This window comes from Coregonus clupeaformis, chromosome 30 (genome assembly GCF_020615455.1).
Source record: "Coregonus clupeaformis isolate EN_2021a chromosome 30, ASM2061545v1, whole genome shotgun sequence".
Lineage (NCBI taxonomy): Eukaryota > Metazoa > Chordata > Actinopteri > Salmoniformes > Salmonidae > Coregonus > Coregonus clupeaformis.
In genome coordinates, this window is record NC_059221.1 from 46,985,556 (window position 1) to 47,005,401 (window position 19,846).

Consider the following 19,846-nt stretch of genomic DNA (forward strand, 5'->3'; position numbering starts at 1 on the left):
TTGGAGGACAAAGAATGCTGAGTTGCATCCAAAGAACACCATACCTACTGTGAAGCATGGGGGTGGAAACATCATGCTTTAGGGCTGTTTTTCTGCAAAGGGACCAGGACGACTGATCCGTGTAAAGGAAAGAATGAATGGGGCCATGTATCGTGAGATTTTGATTGAAAACCTCCTTCCATCAGCAAGGGCATTGAAGATGAAACGTGGCTGGGTCTTTCAGCATGACAATGATCCCAAACACACCGCCCGGGCAACGAAGGAGTGGCTTCGTAAGAAGCATTTCAAGGTCCTGGAGTGGCCTAGCCAGTCTACAGATCTCAACCCCATAGAAAATCTTTGGAGGGAGTTGAAAGTCTGTGTTGCCCAGCGACAGCCCCAAAACATCACTGCTCTAGAGGAGATCTACATGGAGGAATGGGCCAAAATACCAGCAACAGTGTGTGAAAACCTTTGTGAAGACTTACAGAAAACGTTTGACCTGTGTCATTGCCAACAAAGGGTATATAACAAAGTATTGAGAAACTTTTGTTATTGACCAAATACTTATTTTCCACCATAATTTGCAAATAAATTCATTAAAAATCCTACAATGTGATTTTCTGGATTTTTTTTTTTCATTTTGTCTGTCATAGTTGACGTGTACCTATGATGAAAATTACAGGCCTCTCATCTTTTTAAGTGGGAGAACTTGCACAATTGGTGGCTGACTAAATACTTTTTTCCCCCACTGTAGATCATTTTTACTGTTCAAATGTTGTGGCATAAGTGTTGGTAGAGAGGTTTTAATCCTCTCGAAAGTGAAACTACATGGGTCAAGTGAATTAGCCTACCTTCATCTAAATCTGTGTCTGGAATAAATGCAGGCAGTTGTAACCAGCCATGCATTAGGCTATTTATTAGCCTATTTTGTTGATAATTGAATAGGACTAAGTAAGTAAATCATGTGCATTTTCATCGTTCAGGGTCATTTACATTTGCAACTAAATATTAGGAAGTTGTTCTTAATGTTTGGTATACTCTGTGTACATTCTATGGTCAAAATGGGGCATATCATTGTAAGTACCAGAGAACCCACTCTTCTCTTGAAGAGTATATTTGATGTTTGAAGAGTAAGTTTGAAGAGTATATTCTTCCTAACAATATGTTAAAAATAAAAGCAAAATCAAAAAGGAGAACGAGATCCGACTGGGGGGAAAATGGTTTTGAATGGTCATTCAACTCGGAATTCAATGTCGGAAACATGGCATCTTTCTAGAACTCCAACTTTCCGACCTGAAGATCACTGACGTCATGATTTTGACCTCGTTTTTTAAATGTATTTCCTAGTTGTCTTGAAAGCACCATGATCATCAGATGCAGGTACCATCAGTCCAGTAAAATATAAAAGCGAATTATTTCAATTTATGCTCAGCTTTGCCTTGCAAGTGCTACATCAACTGATCTATTTTGTAATCAAAGCTCGAGTTTTTAAATCTAGTATGGTCTGCGAAGAACAATATTGGCAGGACAGGCATATTTCCAATATGCTATGATAATGTATTAGGCCTACTGCACAAACCACAGTTTTTATTAAGTTAATAGTAAAAAAATTAAAGTCATGTTTAAAAAAGAAAGCGGTAGATCTCTGCTTGCTTTTTGACTGTGAAAGGGATCTTGACTCAAAGGTTGGTGACCACTACTACAAGGAATATAATGACACCAAGACGTCTGTATCTTGTATGGTTCACAGATCATAGGGTCTTACAGGAGGCATGTGTAGGTCTAAAAAGGGCCTAAAACGGCCACTTTCATCATGATTTTCTAAAAAATGGTTTGATACAAATGTAAAAAGCATTTCAAACGTCCTTCCTCCCAATGAAGTTTCTATGTGAGAATTGCCAGAACAATCAGAGATACCAAAAATATTTTCTGCTGGCATGCAATTGCCCTTTGTACTCTTAATTGATGATTTTAGTTATTTTAGAAAATTACTGAAGGCTACATGACAAATCAACCACATAACTAAATGAGGTCCTAACATGTTTTGTTCAGAACTGAAACGTGCAGTGGAAAGATCAAATGAGAAGTTGATGTTTTGGCAGATGAGTCAGATTTACACCAATGGGTTTAGGGGTAATCCCCATCTCAACCAGCCCTCCTACACCTGTCCATGTCATACTTCACTGGGCTTCACTTGGTTCATAGACCATTACACCTCAACCTCATCAGGGGAATTGGGTACTGAAAGCAGTCAAACATGTGACTCGTCTCCTCTAGCCTAATTCTTCATCACTTCTTTAAACCAGTAGGTGACAGGCTGCTGAATGATATTTAGACGTCCATACATCTGTATTTTAATCTTGAACTACCGTCCTTCGTGTCACTCCTTATGTATTGTAGGCCTATTTGTTTAAATCTGACTCTGTCCAGAGTGACAATGAGGAACATGTTGAAGGTCAGGAACACACTGAGCAGCTCATTCAGGCGTGTTGCTGAGGCATAATGACAAACTGGACCTGCCAGAAAATGTGACCTCCATCCAACACTAGGCACTTGGAGTGTTGCCAGTGCCACATCTTGCCATGAGAACATTCAGTCACAAGGGAACTAGAATATTTTGTGCTCGTCATACACAAGCTTCAAAACACTGTAGGTTTTTTGTAGTGAAATTCAAGACTACGTTGTCGATATTGACATTATGGCACTGACAGTTGCTGGAAATGACATTTATCAAAGACTTTAGTCACTATCTGCAGGTTAAAACTCTTGCTCTTTTTAGTTTGCATTGTAGATATATACAGTACCAATCAAAAGTTTGGACACACCTACTAATTTCAGGGTTTTTCTTTATTTTTTACTATTTTCTACATTGTAGAATATTAGTGAAGACATCAAAACTATGACATAACACATGGAATCATGTAGTAACCAAAAAAGTGTTAAACAAATCAACATATATTTTATATTTGAGATTCTTCAAATAGCCACCCTTTGCCTTGATGACAGCTTTGCACACTCTCGGCATTCGCTCAACCAGCTTCACCTGGAATGCTTTTCCAACAGTGTTGAAGGAGTTCCCACATACGCTGAGCACTTGTTGGCTGCTTTTCCTTCACTCTGCGGTCTGACTCATCCCAAACCATCTCAATTGGGTTGAGGTCGGGGGATTGTGGAGGCCAGGTCATCTGATGCAGCACTCCATCACTCTCCTTCTTGGTAAAATAGCCCTTACACAGGCTGAAGTTGTGTTGGGTCATTGTCCTGTTGAAAAACAAATGATAGTCCCACTAAGCCCAAACCAGATGTGATGGCGTATTGCTGCAGAATGTTGTGGTAGCCATGCTGGTTAAGTGTGCCTTGAATTCTAAATAAATCACAGACAGTGTCACCAGCAAAGCACCTCCACACCATAACACCTCCTCCTCCATGCTTTACGTGGGAAATACACATGCAGGGATCATCCGTTCACCCACACCGCGTCTCACAAAGACACGGCGGTTGGAACCAAAAATCACCAATTTGGACTCCAGACAAAGGACACATTTCCACCGGTCTAATGTCCATTGCTTGTGTTTCTTGGCCCAAGCAAGTCTCTTCTTCTTATTGGTGTCCTTTAGTAGTGATTTATTTGCAGCAATTCGACCATGAAGGCCTGATTCACACAGTCTCCTCTGAACAGTTGATGTTGAGATGTGTTTGTTCCTAGGTGTCTGGTTAGACTGTAAACTCTCCTTCCAGACTCACTTTAAGCATCTCCAATCTAAAGTTGGATCTAGAATCGGCTTCCTATTTCGCAAACAAAGCCTCCTTCACTCATACTGCCAAACATGCCCTCGTAAAACTGACTATCCTACCGATCCTTGACTTCGGCGATGTCATTTACAAAATAGCCTCCAACACTCTACTCAGCAAATTGGATGTAGTCTATCACAGTGCCATCCGTTTTGTCACCAAAGCCCCTGTACACTCTTGTTGGCTGGCCCTCACTACATATTTGTCGCCAAACCCACTGGCTCCAGGTCATCTATAAATCACTGCTAGGCAAATCCCCGTATTATCTTAGCTCACTGGTCACCATAGCAACACCCACCCGTAGTCTGCGCTCCAGCAGGTATATCTCACTGGTCATCCCCAAAGCCAACACCTCCTTTGGCCGCCATTCCTTCCAGTTCTCTGCTGCCAATGACTGGAACGAACTGCAAAAATCTCTGAAGCTGGAGACTCTTATCTCCCTCACTAACTTTAAGCGTCAGTTGTCAGAGCAGCTTACCGATCACTGCACCTGTACACAGCCCATCTGAAATTAGCCCACCAAACTACCTCATCCCCATATTATTTATTTTGCTAATTTGCACCCCAGTATCTCTATTTGCACATCATCTTTTGCACATCTATCATTCCAGTGTTAATACGAAATTGTAACTATTTTGCACTATGGCATATTTATTGCCTTACCTCCATAACTTACTACATTCGCACACACTGTATATATATATTTTCTGTTGTATTTTTGACTTTATGTTTTGTTTACCCCATATGTAACTCTGTGTTGTTGTTTTTACCGCACTGCATTGCTTTATCTTGGCCAGGTCGCAGTTGTAAATGAGAACTTGTTCTCAACTGGCTTACCTGGTTAAATAAAGGTGAAGAAAAAAAAAGAAATTGAACTCTGAAGCATTTATTTGGCCTGCAGTTTCTGAGGTTGGTAACTCTAATTAACTTATCCTCTGCAGCAGAGGTAACTCTGGGTCTTCCATTCCTGTGGCAGTCCTCATGAGAGCCAGTTTCATCATATCGCTTAATGTTTTTTGCGACTGCACTTGAAGAAACTTTAAAGTTCTTGAAATGTTCCGTATTGACTGACCTTCATGTCTTAAAGTAATGATGGACTGTTGTTTCTCTTTGCTTATTTGAGCTGTTCTTGCCATAATATGGACTTATATAGGGCTATCTTCTGTATACCACCCCTACCTTGTCACAACACAACTGATTGGCTCAAACGCATTAAGAAGGAAAGAAATTCCACAAATGACCTTTTAAGAAGGCACACATGTTAATTGAAATGCATTCCAGGTGACTACCTCATGAAGCTGGTTGAGAGAATGCCAAGAGTGTGCAAAGCTGTCATCAAGGCAAAGGGTGGCTATTTGAAGAATCTCAAATATAAAATATATTTTCATTTGTTTAACACTTTTTTTTAGTTACTACATGATTCCATATGTGTTATTTCATAGTTTTGATGTCTTCACTATTATTCTACAAAGTAAAAAATAGTAAAAATAAAGAAAAACCCTTGAATGAGTAGGTTTGTCCAAACTTTTGAATGATAGTGCATATTTTTTACTAAATAAAGATATGTTCGATGGTGGGAAGTAAGATATAGGTTTTACTCTTATTCTATTTCCATAACCATTTTTCTAAATGTATTTCTGTTCCCGCCTATGCTAAGCAGGTTGATACTGAGAAAGAGGAAATTGACCAAGAGTTTCTCAGAATCTTTGCGGCTTACATTACCATGTGACTTGCCGGAATGAAGACTGAAACTGGTGCTCATTTGCATATTTTATGCTGGTAGAGGAAGGGGGGGCTGTGGAGAGAACCTTTTTAGCTTTGTTTACATCTGTGGATCATACCAGTGACTCAACTCATATCTCTATATAGATCACGTATAGCTGGGGATGCAACCACAGAAAAAGGCAGCCAAAATACCCCTTTACAGTCAATCTACCATCTTATGCATTCAAATGTGCAATAATGATGATAAAAATGTGCACTTGCTTTAGATACAGTGGGGGAAAAAAGTATTTAGTCAGCCACCAATTGTGCAAGTTCTCCCACTTAAAAAGATGAGAGAGGCCTGTAATTTTCATTATAGGTACACGTCAACTATGACAGACAAATTGAGGGAAAAAATCCAGAAAATCACATTGTAGGATTTTTTATGAATTTATTTGCAAATTATGGTGGAAAATAAGTATTTGGTCACCTACAAACAAGCAAGATTTCTGGCTCTCACAGACCTGTAACTTCTTCTTTAAGAGGCTCCTCTGTCCTCCACTCGTTACCTGTATTAATGGCACCTGTTTGAACTTGTCATCAGTATAAAAGACACCTGTCCACAACCTCAAACAGTCACACTCCAAACTCCACTATGGCCAAGACCAAAGAGCTGTCAAAGGACACCAGAAACAAAATTGTAGACCTGCACCAGGCTGGGAAGACTGAATCTGCAATAGGTAAGCAGCTTGGTTTGAAGAAATCAACTGTGGGAGCAATTATTAGGAAATGGAAGACATACAAGACCACTGATAATCTCCCTCGATCTGGGGCTCCACGCAAGATCTCACCCCGTGGGGTCAAAATGATCACAAGAACGGTGAGCAAAAATCCCAGAACCACACGGGGGGACCTAGTGAATGACCTGCAGAGAGCTGGGACCAAAGTAACAAAGCCTACCATCAGTAACACACTACGCCGCCAGGGACTCAAATCCTGCAGTGCCAGACGTGTTTCCCTGCTTAAGCCAGTACATGTCCAGGCCCGTCTGAAGTTTGCTAGAGTGCATTTGGATGATCCAGAAGAGGATTGGGAGAATGTCATATGGTCAGATGAAACCAAAATAGAACTTTTTGGTAAAAACTCAACTCGTCGTGTTTGGAGGACAAAGAATGCTGAGTTGCATCCAAAGGTGGAAACATCATGCTTTGGGGCAGTTTTTCTGCAAAGGGACCAGGATGACTGATCCGTGTAAAGGAAAGAATGAATGGGGCCATGTATCGTGAGATTTTGAGTGAAAACCTCCTTCCATCAGCAAGGGCATTGAAGATGAAACGTGGCTGGGTCTTTCAGCATGACAATGATCCCAAACACACCGCCCGGGCAACGAAGGAGTGGCTTCGTAAGAAGCATTTCAAGGTCCTGGAGTGGCCTAGCCAGTCTCCAGATCTCAACCCCATAGAAAATCTTTGGAGGGAGTTGAAAGTCTGTGTTGCCCAGCGACAGCCCCAAAACATCACTGCTCTAGAGGAGATCTGCATGGAGGAATGGGCCAAAATACCAGCAACAGTGTGTGAAAACCTTGTGAAGACTTACAGAAAACGTTTGACCTGTGTCATTGCCAACAAAGGGTATATAACAAAGTATTGAGAAACTTTTGTTATTGACCAAATACTTATTTTCCACCATAATTTGCAAATAAATTCATTAAAAATCCTACAAAGTGATTTTCTGGAAAGAAAATTCTAATTTTGTCTGTCATAGTTGACGTGTACCTATGATGAAAATTACAGGCCTCTCTCATCTTTTTAAGTGGGAGAACTTGCACAATTGGTGGCTGACTAAAAACTTTTTTTCCCCACTGTAAAATGGTCCCATAGATCCTTATTGATGAAATTACATACAACTGCATTAATCATACTTAGTCATACTTTGTCAGTCATATGCTACTTCATACGTATTAATTTGATCTGGGCTTCGTCAGGAAGATGTATGTTGCATGTTGTTTTAACACCTGATTCCCTCTTGTTTGCAGCTGATCAAGTATATGGAGACCAAGATATGCATGAAGTTGTCCGTAAACACTGCATGGACTACTTGGTAAGTTTCCTTCTTTCTTTGGTTGCCAGTCAGATTTCACCTGTTGGGGTTTTTAATAATGAAAATGTGAACTCTAATTTCAGACAAAAAATGCAGACTACTTCTCGAACTACGTGACAGAAGACTTCACCACGTACATCAACAGGAAGAGGAAAAACAACTGCCACGGGAACCACATCGAGATGCAGGCTATGGCAGAAATGTACAATCGACCAGTGGAAGTTTACCAGGAAGGCACAGGTGTGTTGTTCAGTAGTGGGCCATGCCAGGCGCATTATTAGCAGAGCTAATGGTCATCTGTACTCAGTTAGTAGAGCAATGGCGCTTGTGACGCCAGGATAGTGGGTTAGATTCCCAGGACCACCCATACGTAAAGATTTATGCAAGCATATGACTGTAAGTTGCTTTGTATAAAAGTGACTGATAAATAGTATATATTATAGTATTATTACTGGTCACATTTTGTAATTTTGGAGTGTTATGGCTTTGACGTGTAGGCCTACTTGAGAGAGATTACTAATAGGTACTGTGAGTAATTGGACTGTTTTTCAAACAGAACTGCCATTTTAATATTGATTTAACGTCTAGACAATTTGGGCATTATTGTTTTAAATTGAATATCTTCTGAATAAGTGTGGACATAGTAGTGCACTGCATTGATCATGTAGTTCTGTTAACTCTTCCCCCCCCCCTTCCTCCTCTTCCAGAACCAATCAACACGTTCCATGGCATTCATCAAAACAATGACGAACCAATCAGAGTCAGCTACCATCGTAACATTCACTACAACTCTGTGGTGAACCCCAACAAAGCCACAATTGGAGTAGGGCTTGGGCTTCCTGCTTTAAAACCAGGGGTGGGTACCAACATCTTGAAAAGAAAGACCGTTTTTAGATGTGTAAAACATGCAATTTGAGGACAACTGGTAGAGTACGTGTTATGTGGGCTCATCTATAAGAGAGACCTTGATCTGAGCATGGCTCCCTGTCAGAATAAAGGTTAAATGTGCATTCTGGAGAATGTCATTAGGTGCCCTTGATTCTAATTGATTCACCTTGATTCACCTTGATTCTCCTTGATTCACCTTGATTTACGATGCTAGAGATGATGGCCCTGTTTACGACGGTGTGACTGTCTTCTTCCTCTGTGTGACTCAGTTGACCCCTCTGTCTCTCTATATGATTGTTTGAAAGCACTGTTGCCTAATCGTTGCCTTTCAGTGCATTGACATGTTCCAATTGGCAGCCTGCATTGCCCCTGAGGCACAGACACATTGCAGTGTCATTTCAGTGACGAGCAGTTTATGTTGAGTTCATGATTATTTGATTTATTGACATTAACCAATTAGCAGCTGGCTAGCATTGTTGTTAGTGTTGTTATCTGTTCCATTGCATTTTCCTGTCTTAAACAGGTGGTTGTTATCAAATTTGACTTAATTGATTAGCTGCATAAAGTTATAAAGGCGTTTTGGATGCTGCATTGGTTGTGTAATAGTGCAATTGAAATCTTTCATAACCGAATCATTCTGAGATCTTGTGACTTTCCCCTGACGAAATGGATGACGTCCATGGGTCCGTCCAGACACAGTCAGGCAGCCAGGCGGACTCAGTCAGTGGGAGAGAGGTGACAGTCTTTGGGTCATCATAGCTTCTGATCCCTGCGAGACAAGAGTGTCCCACTTTCAGAATACATACACATCAAAGGAAGGGAGGCTGAGCTCAGAGAGGGGCAACATTCCACACGTCCCTGTCTCTCTGGAGGAGCCTATTAGCAGTACACTGTTCTGTTTGTGTTGAGATGCCTAATGATAACACTACCATGGTCAACAAGCAGCGCATCATCCATGATGAATGACCCCACAGTAATTAGAAAACACTAGCCTGGGCTCCTTGGCCAGGAAAACCACTGTAGCACTCAACAGAATAGCTGTTTTTTTATGTTATTGTATTTATTGAAGATTCCTGTTTTGTGTTGTTATTGGTTGAATGTTGGCATATGTCAGTGCCAGTTTGAGCCAGTTAGAAGCAGCGATGTTTTGATTACAACACAAATGTGGATGGAGAGTCTTATCTACTTCATTTTCTTGAACTTTCTAATTTGTAAGGGAAAAGACGTATTGTCTTAATAGTGTCATTGGTTGTCAGTAAACAGCTTCATAACATTGCGGTTGTCATGAAGTGCTAGCTAGATAACAATAGCACTGTTTAGGTATCTTGGGTACTCAAAGTGCTTTAGAAGCACATCAGATGTTATCGGTAGGCCTAAAGAGTTGTTATTAGTTGGGACAGCTGTGACCTCTGTGTATTGGGCGCATTCATCATATTGAGCAGCCTGTTTGGCAGGGCAGAGAACCATACCGTTATGGTGAACAGACTGTGCAGTCGGACTGTTCAGGCTCTAAGGACATGTAGTCTACCATAGGTGGAGCTCCCACAGAGGGCCGCACGCCTAGCCATCCCAATTAAGCCTTAGATTAAGACACGGGCATTGTTTCCAAGGAAGGCTGGAGGCAGTTTTTGCATTTGCGCGCACAGAAGCTCTTGCTCACGGACAAAGATATCAAAGACCTGGAGTAATTTCTAGACGGATAGCGAAACCTTTTATTGATACCCAGCAGACTAAACTTGTCAAATCTCCTTGATAAGGTGTGAAGGATCTGAAGATTTTGCCTTGGTTGTTATCCATTGTCTTGGTTGTTACCAATTGTCTTGGTTGTTACCCATTGTCTTGGTTGTTACCCATTGTCTTGGTTGTTACATATTGTCTTGGTTGTTACCCATTGTCTTGGTTGTTACCCATTGTCTTGGTTGTTACCCATTGTCTTGGTTGTTACCCATTGTCTTGGTTGTTACCCATTGTCTTGGTTGTTACCCATTGTCTTGGTTGTTACCTATTGTCTTGGTTGTTACATATTGTCTTGGTTGTTACACATTGATACTTGGTTGCACATTTCCACTAGGGCTGGGAATTGCCGGGGACCTCACGATACGATATTATCACAATACTTAGGTGCCGATACGATATGTAATGCTATTCTCACAATTCTATATGTACATATTGCTCACCATATGTCTGCTGCAGAGGGAGAAGAGAGTGAGCCATGAGAAAATGAGTTTGGATCCCTATTTAAAAAGACGGAGACTACTGGAGTCCCAGCCAACTAGTGCAAAAATAATATTGCGATATTGTCAAAACGATACGTTATATAATCAAAAATAATATCCCGATATGGAACTGTATCGATTTTTCAGTTTTGACCTCTGACCTATCCGGTTTTATGTCCAGTTAGTGACCTCTGACCTCTCCCTCCTTCCCAGCAGTATGTAGACCAGTCGCTTATGAAGAACGCTATTAAGACCTCTGAGGAGTCGTGGATCGAGCAGCAGATGCTGGAGGACAAGAAGAGAGCCACGGACTGGGAGGCCACCAACGAGGCCATCGAGGAGCAGGTGGCCAGGGAGTCCTACCTGCAGTGGCTCCAGGACCAAGAGAAGCAGGCGCGCCAGGTGAGACAAAATGTGCAAGTACAGTTGAAGTCGGAAGTTTACATACACCTTAGCCAAATACATTTAAACTCAGTTTTTAACAATTCTTGACATTTAATCTTAGTAAAAATTCCCTGTCTTAGGTCAGTTAGGATCACCACTTTATTTTAAGAATGTGAAATGTCAGAATAATAGTAGAGAGAATGATTTATTTCAGCTTTTATTTATTTCATCACATTCCCAGTGGGTCAGAAGTTTACATACACTCAATTAGTATTGGGTAGCATTGCCTTTAAATTGTTTAACTTGAGTCAAACGTTTCGGGTAGCATTCCACAAGCTTCCCACAATAAGTTGGGTGAATTTTGGCCCATTCCTCCTGACAGAGCTGGTGTAACTGAGTCAGGTTTGTAGGCTTTTTCAGTTCTGCCCACACATTTTCTATAGGATTTAAGGTCAGGGCTTTGTGATGGCAACTCCAGTACCTTGACTTTGTTGTCCTTAAGCCATTTTGCCACAACTTTGGAAGTATGCTTGGGGTCATTGTCCATTTGGAAGACCCATTTGCGACCAAGCTTTAACTTCCTGACTGATGTCTTGAGATGTTGCTTCAATATATCCACATAATTTTCCTTCCTCATGATGCCATCTATTTTGTGAAGTGCACCAGTCCCTCCTACAGCAAAGCACCCCCACAGCATGATGCTGCCACCTCGTGCTTCACGGTTGGGATGGTGTTCTTCGGCTTGCAAGCAACCCCCTTTTTCCTCCAAACATAACGATGGTCATTATTTACATTTAAGTCATTTAGCAGACGCTCTTATCCAGAGCGACTTACAAATTGGAAATTATGGCCAAACAGTTCTGTTTTTGTTTCATCAGACCAGAGGACATTTCTCAAAAAAGTACGATCTTTGTCCCCATGTGCAGTTGCGAACCGTAGTTCGGCTTTTTTATGGCGGTTTTGGTGCAGTGGCTTCTTCCTTGCTGAGCGGCCTTTCAGGTTATGTCGATATAGGTCTCGTTTTACTGTGGATATAGATACTTTTGTACCTGTTTCCTCCAGCATCTTCACATGGTCCTTTGCTGTTGTTCTGTGATTGATTTGCACTTTTCACACTGAAGTACGTTCATCTCTAGGAGACAGAACGCGTCTCCTTCCTGAGCGGTATGACGGCTGCGTGGTCCCATGGTTTTATACTTGCGTACTATTGTTTGTACAGATGAGCGTGGTACCTTCAGGCGTTTGGAAATTGCTCCCAAGGATGAACCAGACTTGTGGAGGTCTACAATTTTTTTTCTGAGGTCTTGGCTGATTTCTTTTGATTTTCCCATGATGTCAAGCAAAGAGGCACTACGTTTGAAGGTAGGCCTTGAAATACATCCACAGGTACACCTCCAATTGACTCAAATTATGTCAATTAGCCTATCAGAAGCTTCTAAAGCCATGACGTCATTTTCTGGAATTCTCCAAGCTGTTTAAAGGCAAAGTCAACTTAGTGTATGTAAACTTCTGACCCACTGGAATTGTGATACAGTGAATTATAAGTGAAATAATCTGTCTGTAAACAATTGTGTTGGAAAAATTACTTGTCATGCACAAAGTAGATGTCCTAACTGACTTGCCAAAACTGTAGTTTGTTAACACGAAATTTGTGGAGTGGTTGAAAAACAAGTTTTAATGACTCCAACCTAAGTATATGTAAACTTCTGACTTCAACTGTACATGGCAGATTGAAGAGCATTTCAGTGACACGTTTGGTTTATATGAGTCTAGTGTCCAGTATTGAAGTGTTTCAGCAGCTGGCATGTGTTTTAATGAGGTCCCTGTATCCCTCTCCTCCTAGCCCCGTAAGGCTAGTGCCACCTGCAGCTCGGCCACCGCAGCATCTTCTAGTGGTCTGGAGGAGTGGAGCGCCCGCTCGCCCCGGCAGCGCAGCTCAGCTCCCTCACCGGAGAACACTGACCCCTCCCACTCAGACACAAGCAACAAGCCTCCCTCCCCTGCTGGGGCAGCCCTTATGTCGAAGCCCCCTTCACCTTGTGCCCCAGGTTAGTCACTGTGACAAACCATCAGAAGTGCCATGAATCAACTGAGATGGTGGTGTATCAAATGAACATTGGAATCTTAGGGTTTCATCTTTGTAAAGAATCCTGTTTTGATGATGGGAATCTCTCTCTGCCCCCTACTCTAGGTCCCAGCAACCAGGCTTGTGTTGGGCCTGATAGACCCACCTCCTCCTCTCTGAAGTCTCTGTACCCGGCACTGGAATACCGTGCTATCATGAAAGAAATGTCACCCACAGCCTTCGGTAAGATAATCACTGGCTCTTTCTTTACTTAAAGACTTACTCAAATGAATGCATTCAATTCAATTCAAACAACTTTATTTGTCCCCTTAAGGCATTTACTACTGTTGCTGTTCTATGTTATTTTATTTATATGTTATTCATAGAATAGGTAGTATGGTCAGTTTGAGATGTAATATTTCAGTTGGGATAGTTGTCAACACTAGCAGCAATCCTTAGCATAAGGCATATCAATCACAGTGTTCTAGACAGTGTTATTACACATCCTCTGTTGTGAAGGCATGGTGCTGTCGCTGCTGCTGGACTGAAGACACTTGAATAACAACACATATACTAGAGATTAGTGGGGGTAAAAAAACATACCTTTCACACTGTAACCTATCCTATCATTAACATGTATCATCATATCATTTTTGATTTGATTAGGATCCCATTAGCCGAGGCCAATGGCGACAGCTAGTCTTACTGGGTTCCGACACATTACGAAAAATACATTACAGACAAAATCATTTACAATTTACATACATTTAAAAACATGTAGTGTGCACCTATCAGATACACGTACATGTAGCTTTAAAGTATTTGGGTCACCATAGGACATTTATTTTTGATGATAATTTGTCATTATGGTATGTTCTATCGCACAGCAACTCTGTATCTGAAAGGAAAAAATAAACAGGAAATCAGAAGAAGAAATGTAAGAACGTAGAATAGTAGAAACATGAAACAAGGGTGCGGTGCAGGAGCAAAGCTGAGAACAGATGCAATTCACCTGAAATGACCTCCCTCTCATATTGCTTGGTCGTGATTGGGTGCATATACTGTCACATTCGTATTTGGGTACAAGCTTTTTCCAACACAAAAACCAAACAAAATCTTATGTTAACCACTGTCACTAATGTGCAGAATATAAACGGCAAATAACAATATTTTGTAAACTAGTAATTCCAGTACCCCTCTTGATTTAAAAATAACTAGCAGGTTTTTTTTCTCTCAAGTCCTCTTTTACATTAGAATGCTAGAATGTGTATTTTTCCTTTTCTCTATGGTGTAGGCTTAACAGACTGGGAGGATGATGAGATTCTGGCGTCAGTCTTGGCCGTTTCACAACAAGAGTACCTTGACAGCATGAAGAAGAACTCAATGCATAGAGAACCCTCTCCAGACAGCAGTTGATAAAGGGGATCAAGCACACACAACGTCCCCTGGAAGGAAGGAGGCAGAACAGGGGAAAATCCCAACGTCATCATGTAACCATCCAGTCTTCTCTCCTCCTTCTCCCTATCCATCCATCTCTGCTTCTCCACACCTACCAATAAAGATCCAGCATAATCAGACTCCAACCCCTTCCTTTCTAATACCATGGACACCATCATTGGACTTATTTAGTTGCATGTTTAATTGAACACAACCAGTATCATCATAGAAAACAAGAAGAAAAAATATATAAAAATGGTCATACTTATCCTCTTAATGATTGGTTAATATAAGTTTGTTTTATTTTATTTTCTTGTTTGGGATGAAAATACATTTTTTTCTTGGAATAAAAGAGGAAATCTTTCTGAAAAACAGCACTTTTGTGTATTTCTTTTTGCTATAACTGTACTTATTAATTTCATACCCACTCGAATTGATATACACTTCTAAATATTTAATTGCATTTACCTGAATAACTGATTTGATTTGTAGATAACAAGTGCAAGGGAATTCCCATTTATGTGAGGTTTTTTTTCTCTGTTATTGCCACCCAACCTTCACTGTTTACTTATGGGGACTGTGTTTTACTCCCGCCCAAAATGAACGTTAACCTTCTGGCAGCATTTCTTTCACAAACTAATCTGCAAGGATTATCTCCAAACAATAACAGCCATAATATGTAGTGCAGGAAATGTGGCTGCAATAGTGAGACAGACAGACAATGCTTTGTTATTATTCATCTATTACAATACTGTTGATGATGACAGAGCTATGTGCAATTGACTTCAGTAAAATGTTAAATATTATGTTCATGCCATGAGCACACATCTATGCACAGTGCATGTACATACACAATGAAGCACATCATGCACCGTAACAAGAAGAGCGATGTGCGCGCTGAAGTTAGTTGCTAGAAGCATAAACAAAAACCACAAGGAAGGTGCTTCTCATCAAAAGACCCCTCGTTTACTGGAACGTAGCTAATTCGGATGAAAGTAGTAGTAGTATATGAATATTAATATAGGTAAATCATGCTACATTGTGATTGGACCACAATTCAAAATACTACTGCTAATTCCGCGGTGATTGGATAGATGCTTCGTGTGGGCGTGTTCACAGTTTTAACCTTAAAACAGCAACAAACTTTCTTTGGCCAGACGTGTCAGTTTGTTGTTCAAATCGGTCTTTCTGGGAAACGCAGCTGTCTACAGCAACTTGCTCTGTGGATATTTTGAAAACTCTTCGCGGATTAAATTCGGAATGGACATAACCTTGAACTAAATTTACCCAACTTTTTTACTTCGGATATATTCAATTTTTAAAAATGTTGGACAAACGTAGTGTTGAGCTGCGCTTGGATCAGGAGGATGTCAAAGGAAAAAATGGTAAGAATTTGGAGGTGCCAGTGCCATATGTTTTTCATTTAATGGCTTATTATGTGTCATGAATGTATGGTTGACGTTTGACTGGAATATCAAGGTTGATCAAGACAGGAGGTATAGCCAGTACAGATATTTGCTTCCACGACAAGCAAGACACATACCTAGTAATGACACAATTACTGCAGTGGACATAAAGCTAGTTTCTTACATAGCCTACCCTACATTACAGCTTTGATTATGTTTTGATGTATGTTCTTTGACACCACAGGTAAAGAGTCCTTTGAGAAGCATTACCAATTAGGTGCGCTTCTTGGAAGCGGTGGATTTGGGTCCGTCTTTGCTGGTCAACGCATCTCAGATGGTCTGCAGGTACTTACAGCAAAATGTGAAGAGAACATAGTCAATTAATGATCAATAACAAAAATTCAAAACCTGTTTTTAGACAAACAACAATGAAAAAAAAAAAAGACATATGAACACTAATATTGTTTATTTATCCTTAGGTGGCAATTAAACAAGTTTCAAGTGACAGAGTGCAGCAATGGGCGCGATTGGTAAGTTTACCCCCCCCCATAAAAAACAACAACAACTACGTTATATGATTTAAGATGTGCGTTTTTATTTCTTGTTGGGGCTTCTGCCAAGTGTATTTTGTTGTGGTTACCATTCTTGTACACCTGACAGTCTGGTCATGTGTGGAAATAAAAAGCTGGTATTTTGTGCCCTCTGCTGGGAATCGGAAGAGAAACCACATGTTGTGTTTTCATAACCGTGACGTGGTTGTCATTTTGTGGAAATTACGTGGTAGGGTTTTTCCTCAAATAAAAAATAATTTTGAGGAACTTAGTAGCAGTATTTCCCCTGTCTGGACAAAACAATTCTCATGTGTTTTAGCAACTAGTATATTTATGCTGACTGACTCATAATTATACTAACCCTCCCTCTCTCTCTCTCTGCCAACAGCCAGATGAACCCAACCTGGTACCCATGGAGATTGCCCTGCTCTTACAGCTGGGGGGTGGAGCAGGGGCAGGACCCTGGCACCATGGGGTGATCAAGATGCTGGACTGGTTTGAGGTGCCAGGACAGGGATTCCTCATCGTGTTCGAAAGACCACAACCCAGTCAGGACCTCTTTGACTTCATCACAGAGCAGGGAGCCCTGGATGAGCCACTTGCACAAAGGTATATGACTGTTTCAAGTCAGTAGACCTATTTCACTCACAGGTTAAACATCCCCACTCTGTTTCCATGTGTGGGAGGCTGCTGGGTTTTCTGTGCTCATTAATGTGATCTTATATGATATTCTAACCAGGGCTTGTTTTTCCAGGTTCATGCTCCAGATAGTGGAAGCGCTGCGGTTCTGTCAAGCACAAGGGATCGTGCATAGAGATGTGAAGGATGAGAACATTTTAGTCGACACTCGGACAGGAGATGTTAAGATCATTGACTTCGGCTCTGGTGCTCTGCTCAAAGACACTGCTTACACAGAATTTGAGGGTAAGTGAAAAACATTACTTATTATATCCATATGTACCCCTCTAAACTTATTTTAGAAGAATTGATGCCTCTTATTTTGTTTGTAATGTAATCGTCCCTTTCTCTCACTAGGCACCAGAGTGTACAGTCCTCCTGAGTGGATCCAACATCAGCACTACCATGCCCGGTCCCTGACTGTCTGGTCATTGGGAGTGCTTCTCTTCGACATGGTTTGCGGGGACATCCCCTTCGAGAGGGACAGAGACATTGTGCAGGCCTCGCCAAGTTTCACCAAACGCATTTCAAAAGGTACATTTCTACATAGACCTATTCTTACTATCTGACAACATTTCTAGGGCAATGACAGAACAAATTCTGGATTTCATTTCTAATTGCAATTCATCATGACTGAAAATCCTCTTCTTCTTTTTCCCCCCAGAGTGCCAGTCTTTGGTTCGTTGGTGCCTTGCCTACAGACCAGAGGATCGGCCAAGCTTAGAAGAGATTTTACTCCATCCCTGGATGGAGTCATCTAACGACAGTGGAGACTTGCATGGGGATCACAACTCTTTGCCAAGCCAGTCAAGCCTATGATTCCTGGATACTATTGGGTGGTTAAAGAAACTTCAGATGCCTTTTTAGATCACACTTATCTTATTATCACTGTGCTTAACTTATCAAGTCCCCCTATGGAAAGCTATTTATTTATCATTTTGCAGTGTTGCTATACTATTTTATTTTAATTTGACAAGTGTTATAGAAATATACTGCACTAACGTACTACCTTAGTACAAAGAAATGTATCACACACTTATCTTGAGCCAAGGCAAACTATATCTAAATTATCTTCATACGTGCTACAAAAAGGCACATTCCATAGTAATATAGACTATATTGGGAAGAGATATGTATGCTTTATTTTTTATCATTTATGGGTATTTATTTCAATTACTATTTATTTATCTTAAGGGTTGGACTTTCTGTTTACATCAGTTATACTGGAGGCATGTCGAAGTTTCTGATACCATTTGATTCTATTATTTCATGTGATTTGGTTGAGATCACATACTTTTCCATGTGAAGACCTGGTTTTACAGGTTATTTAAGTTACCTCGTTTCAAGAGGAATAAAGGACTACAAAACAACAGTAATCCGGAGCACTATGCATATCTTCAGTTTTCCATGGATTTTGTCCTGAGGGTTAGGGAGTGGCACAGGCAAGGCAACATCTCTATGGACGCTCAAGTCTGGCTCATATGCCTCATACAATGGACTTATTCACTGGAGCTGAGTAGTCTTGGGAATTGGACATTGACAATGTTTTCTCTTCAAAATAATATTTGCATATTCTTTTGGAACATTAACACATTTAGAATGTCAAATAGTATCCAGGATGTAATACTATCCTTCAGGATTCACCTTTAGAATGTCTGTGTAATTTTTTGTGACGGGCAGGCCTCCAAGAGTTTTGTCAACACCACAGCAATGAGACATCCTAGAATGTGTCCAAACCAGAAACTAAACTGGATGATCTTTCACATACTTTATCTTGGAGGGAAGTTAAAATCTGTAATTCCATTTTCCTTCCTAGGACTTATGTTCTTGTTTTCTGTGGAGTTTGAAGGTTTACCTGAAGTAACTGCCTCAGTGTTTTTAATCAGTGGCTGTTGTTCAAGACAGTAGACAACATTCAAACTGGGTGATTTACTTTTGTATTATTTATTTACTTTGGTTTTATTGGTGCAAGTGGGACCCACATGACCAATTGTATGTATATATGTTGTTCTTTAAATGTTGATGAGACTTCATCGTGTGCCTTAATCTAAATCCTACCTTAATGGTGGGACTGTAACGACAAACATTTTCTAATTCCAAAAACATGAATGACTCAATTTACCCAATGGAAGAGTTAATACAACATTGAAAAAGAGCATCATTCCACTTCATTGTTTAAAACTATAATTGTCATAATCATAGTCAATGAGCTGAGGTAGCATAGTTATATTTGTTGTAAATACTTGTGTATTGTTGTTTTATACACTGCCAGTTGTCACAAAACTCTTTACATGAAATGAGAATTTCAGGAGACACATTCCATCAAATTCTTGATTCTAACGTGTACATAAAGGCTGTCAATGTTTTCCTGTGCTGTTTGGTGTTAATTTATCATGATTTCGTAAGATTAGACTTCAGACTCGTTTAGAGTGCCTTTGTGATCAGTCAGAAACACATATAGGAAGGATAGGCCTCCGTTTAAAGGCCTTGACAGCAGTAGGAAGTTTGAACCATCACTGAGTTGTTATATCAAAACGAGTGTCAACAGCACACAAAAACAGGCAATGGGGTTCCCCTTACAAAAAAATATTGCAGTTTTGAAACTGCAGTAAAAGTGCAGTAACGGCAGTTGGCTGTGGTGTT

At 40.6% G+C, this 19,846-nt stretch overlaps 2 protein-coding genes across 4 annotated transcripts in view; both read left to right on the top strand.

Moving 5' to 3' along the window:
* otud5a (OTU deubiquitinase 5a) overlaps nucleotides 1-14,708 on the top strand; it is a 30,602-nt gene extending 15,894 nt beyond the window's left edge. For 2 of the 3 annotated variants that reach the window (XM_041857069.2, XM_041857071.2), the window contains exons 3-9: nucleotides 7,514-7,578; nucleotides 7,662-7,818; nucleotides 8,286-8,434; nucleotides 10,896-11,084; nucleotides 12,910-13,114; nucleotides 13,258-13,374; nucleotides 14,426-14,708. In XM_041857069.2, coding sequence (XP_041713003.1) covers nucleotides 7,514-7,578; nucleotides 7,662-7,818; nucleotides 8,286-8,434; nucleotides 10,896-11,084; nucleotides 12,910-13,114; nucleotides 13,258-13,374; nucleotides 14,426-14,547 — 1,004 coding nt within the window. In that variant the 3' untranslated portion in view covers nucleotides 14,548-14,708. The remainder of the gene's footprint in view (nucleotides 1-7,513; nucleotides 7,579-7,661; nucleotides 7,819-8,285; nucleotides 8,435-10,895; nucleotides 11,085-12,909; nucleotides 13,115-13,257; nucleotides 13,375-14,425) is intronic. The other variant, XM_041857070.2, reaches the window with a different exon arrangement.
* A 1,007-nt stretch (nucleotides 14,709-15,715) lies between these two features.
* Nucleotides 15,716-19,569, top strand: pim2 (Pim-2 proto-oncogene, serine/threonine kinase). The gene is made up of 7 exons (XM_041857068.2): nucleotides 15,716-15,953; nucleotides 16,219-16,319; nucleotides 16,454-16,504; nucleotides 16,914-17,134; nucleotides 17,280-17,449; nucleotides 17,561-17,737; nucleotides 17,868-19,569. Exons 1-7 carry the CDS (start codon nucleotides 15,893-15,895, stop codon nucleotides 18,020-18,022), a joined length of 936 nt encoding a protein of 311 aa, XP_041713002.1. The 5' UTR covers nucleotides 15,716-15,892; the 3' UTR covers nucleotides 18,023-19,569.
* The last annotated feature ends 277 nt before the right edge of the window (nucleotides 19,570-19,846 follow it).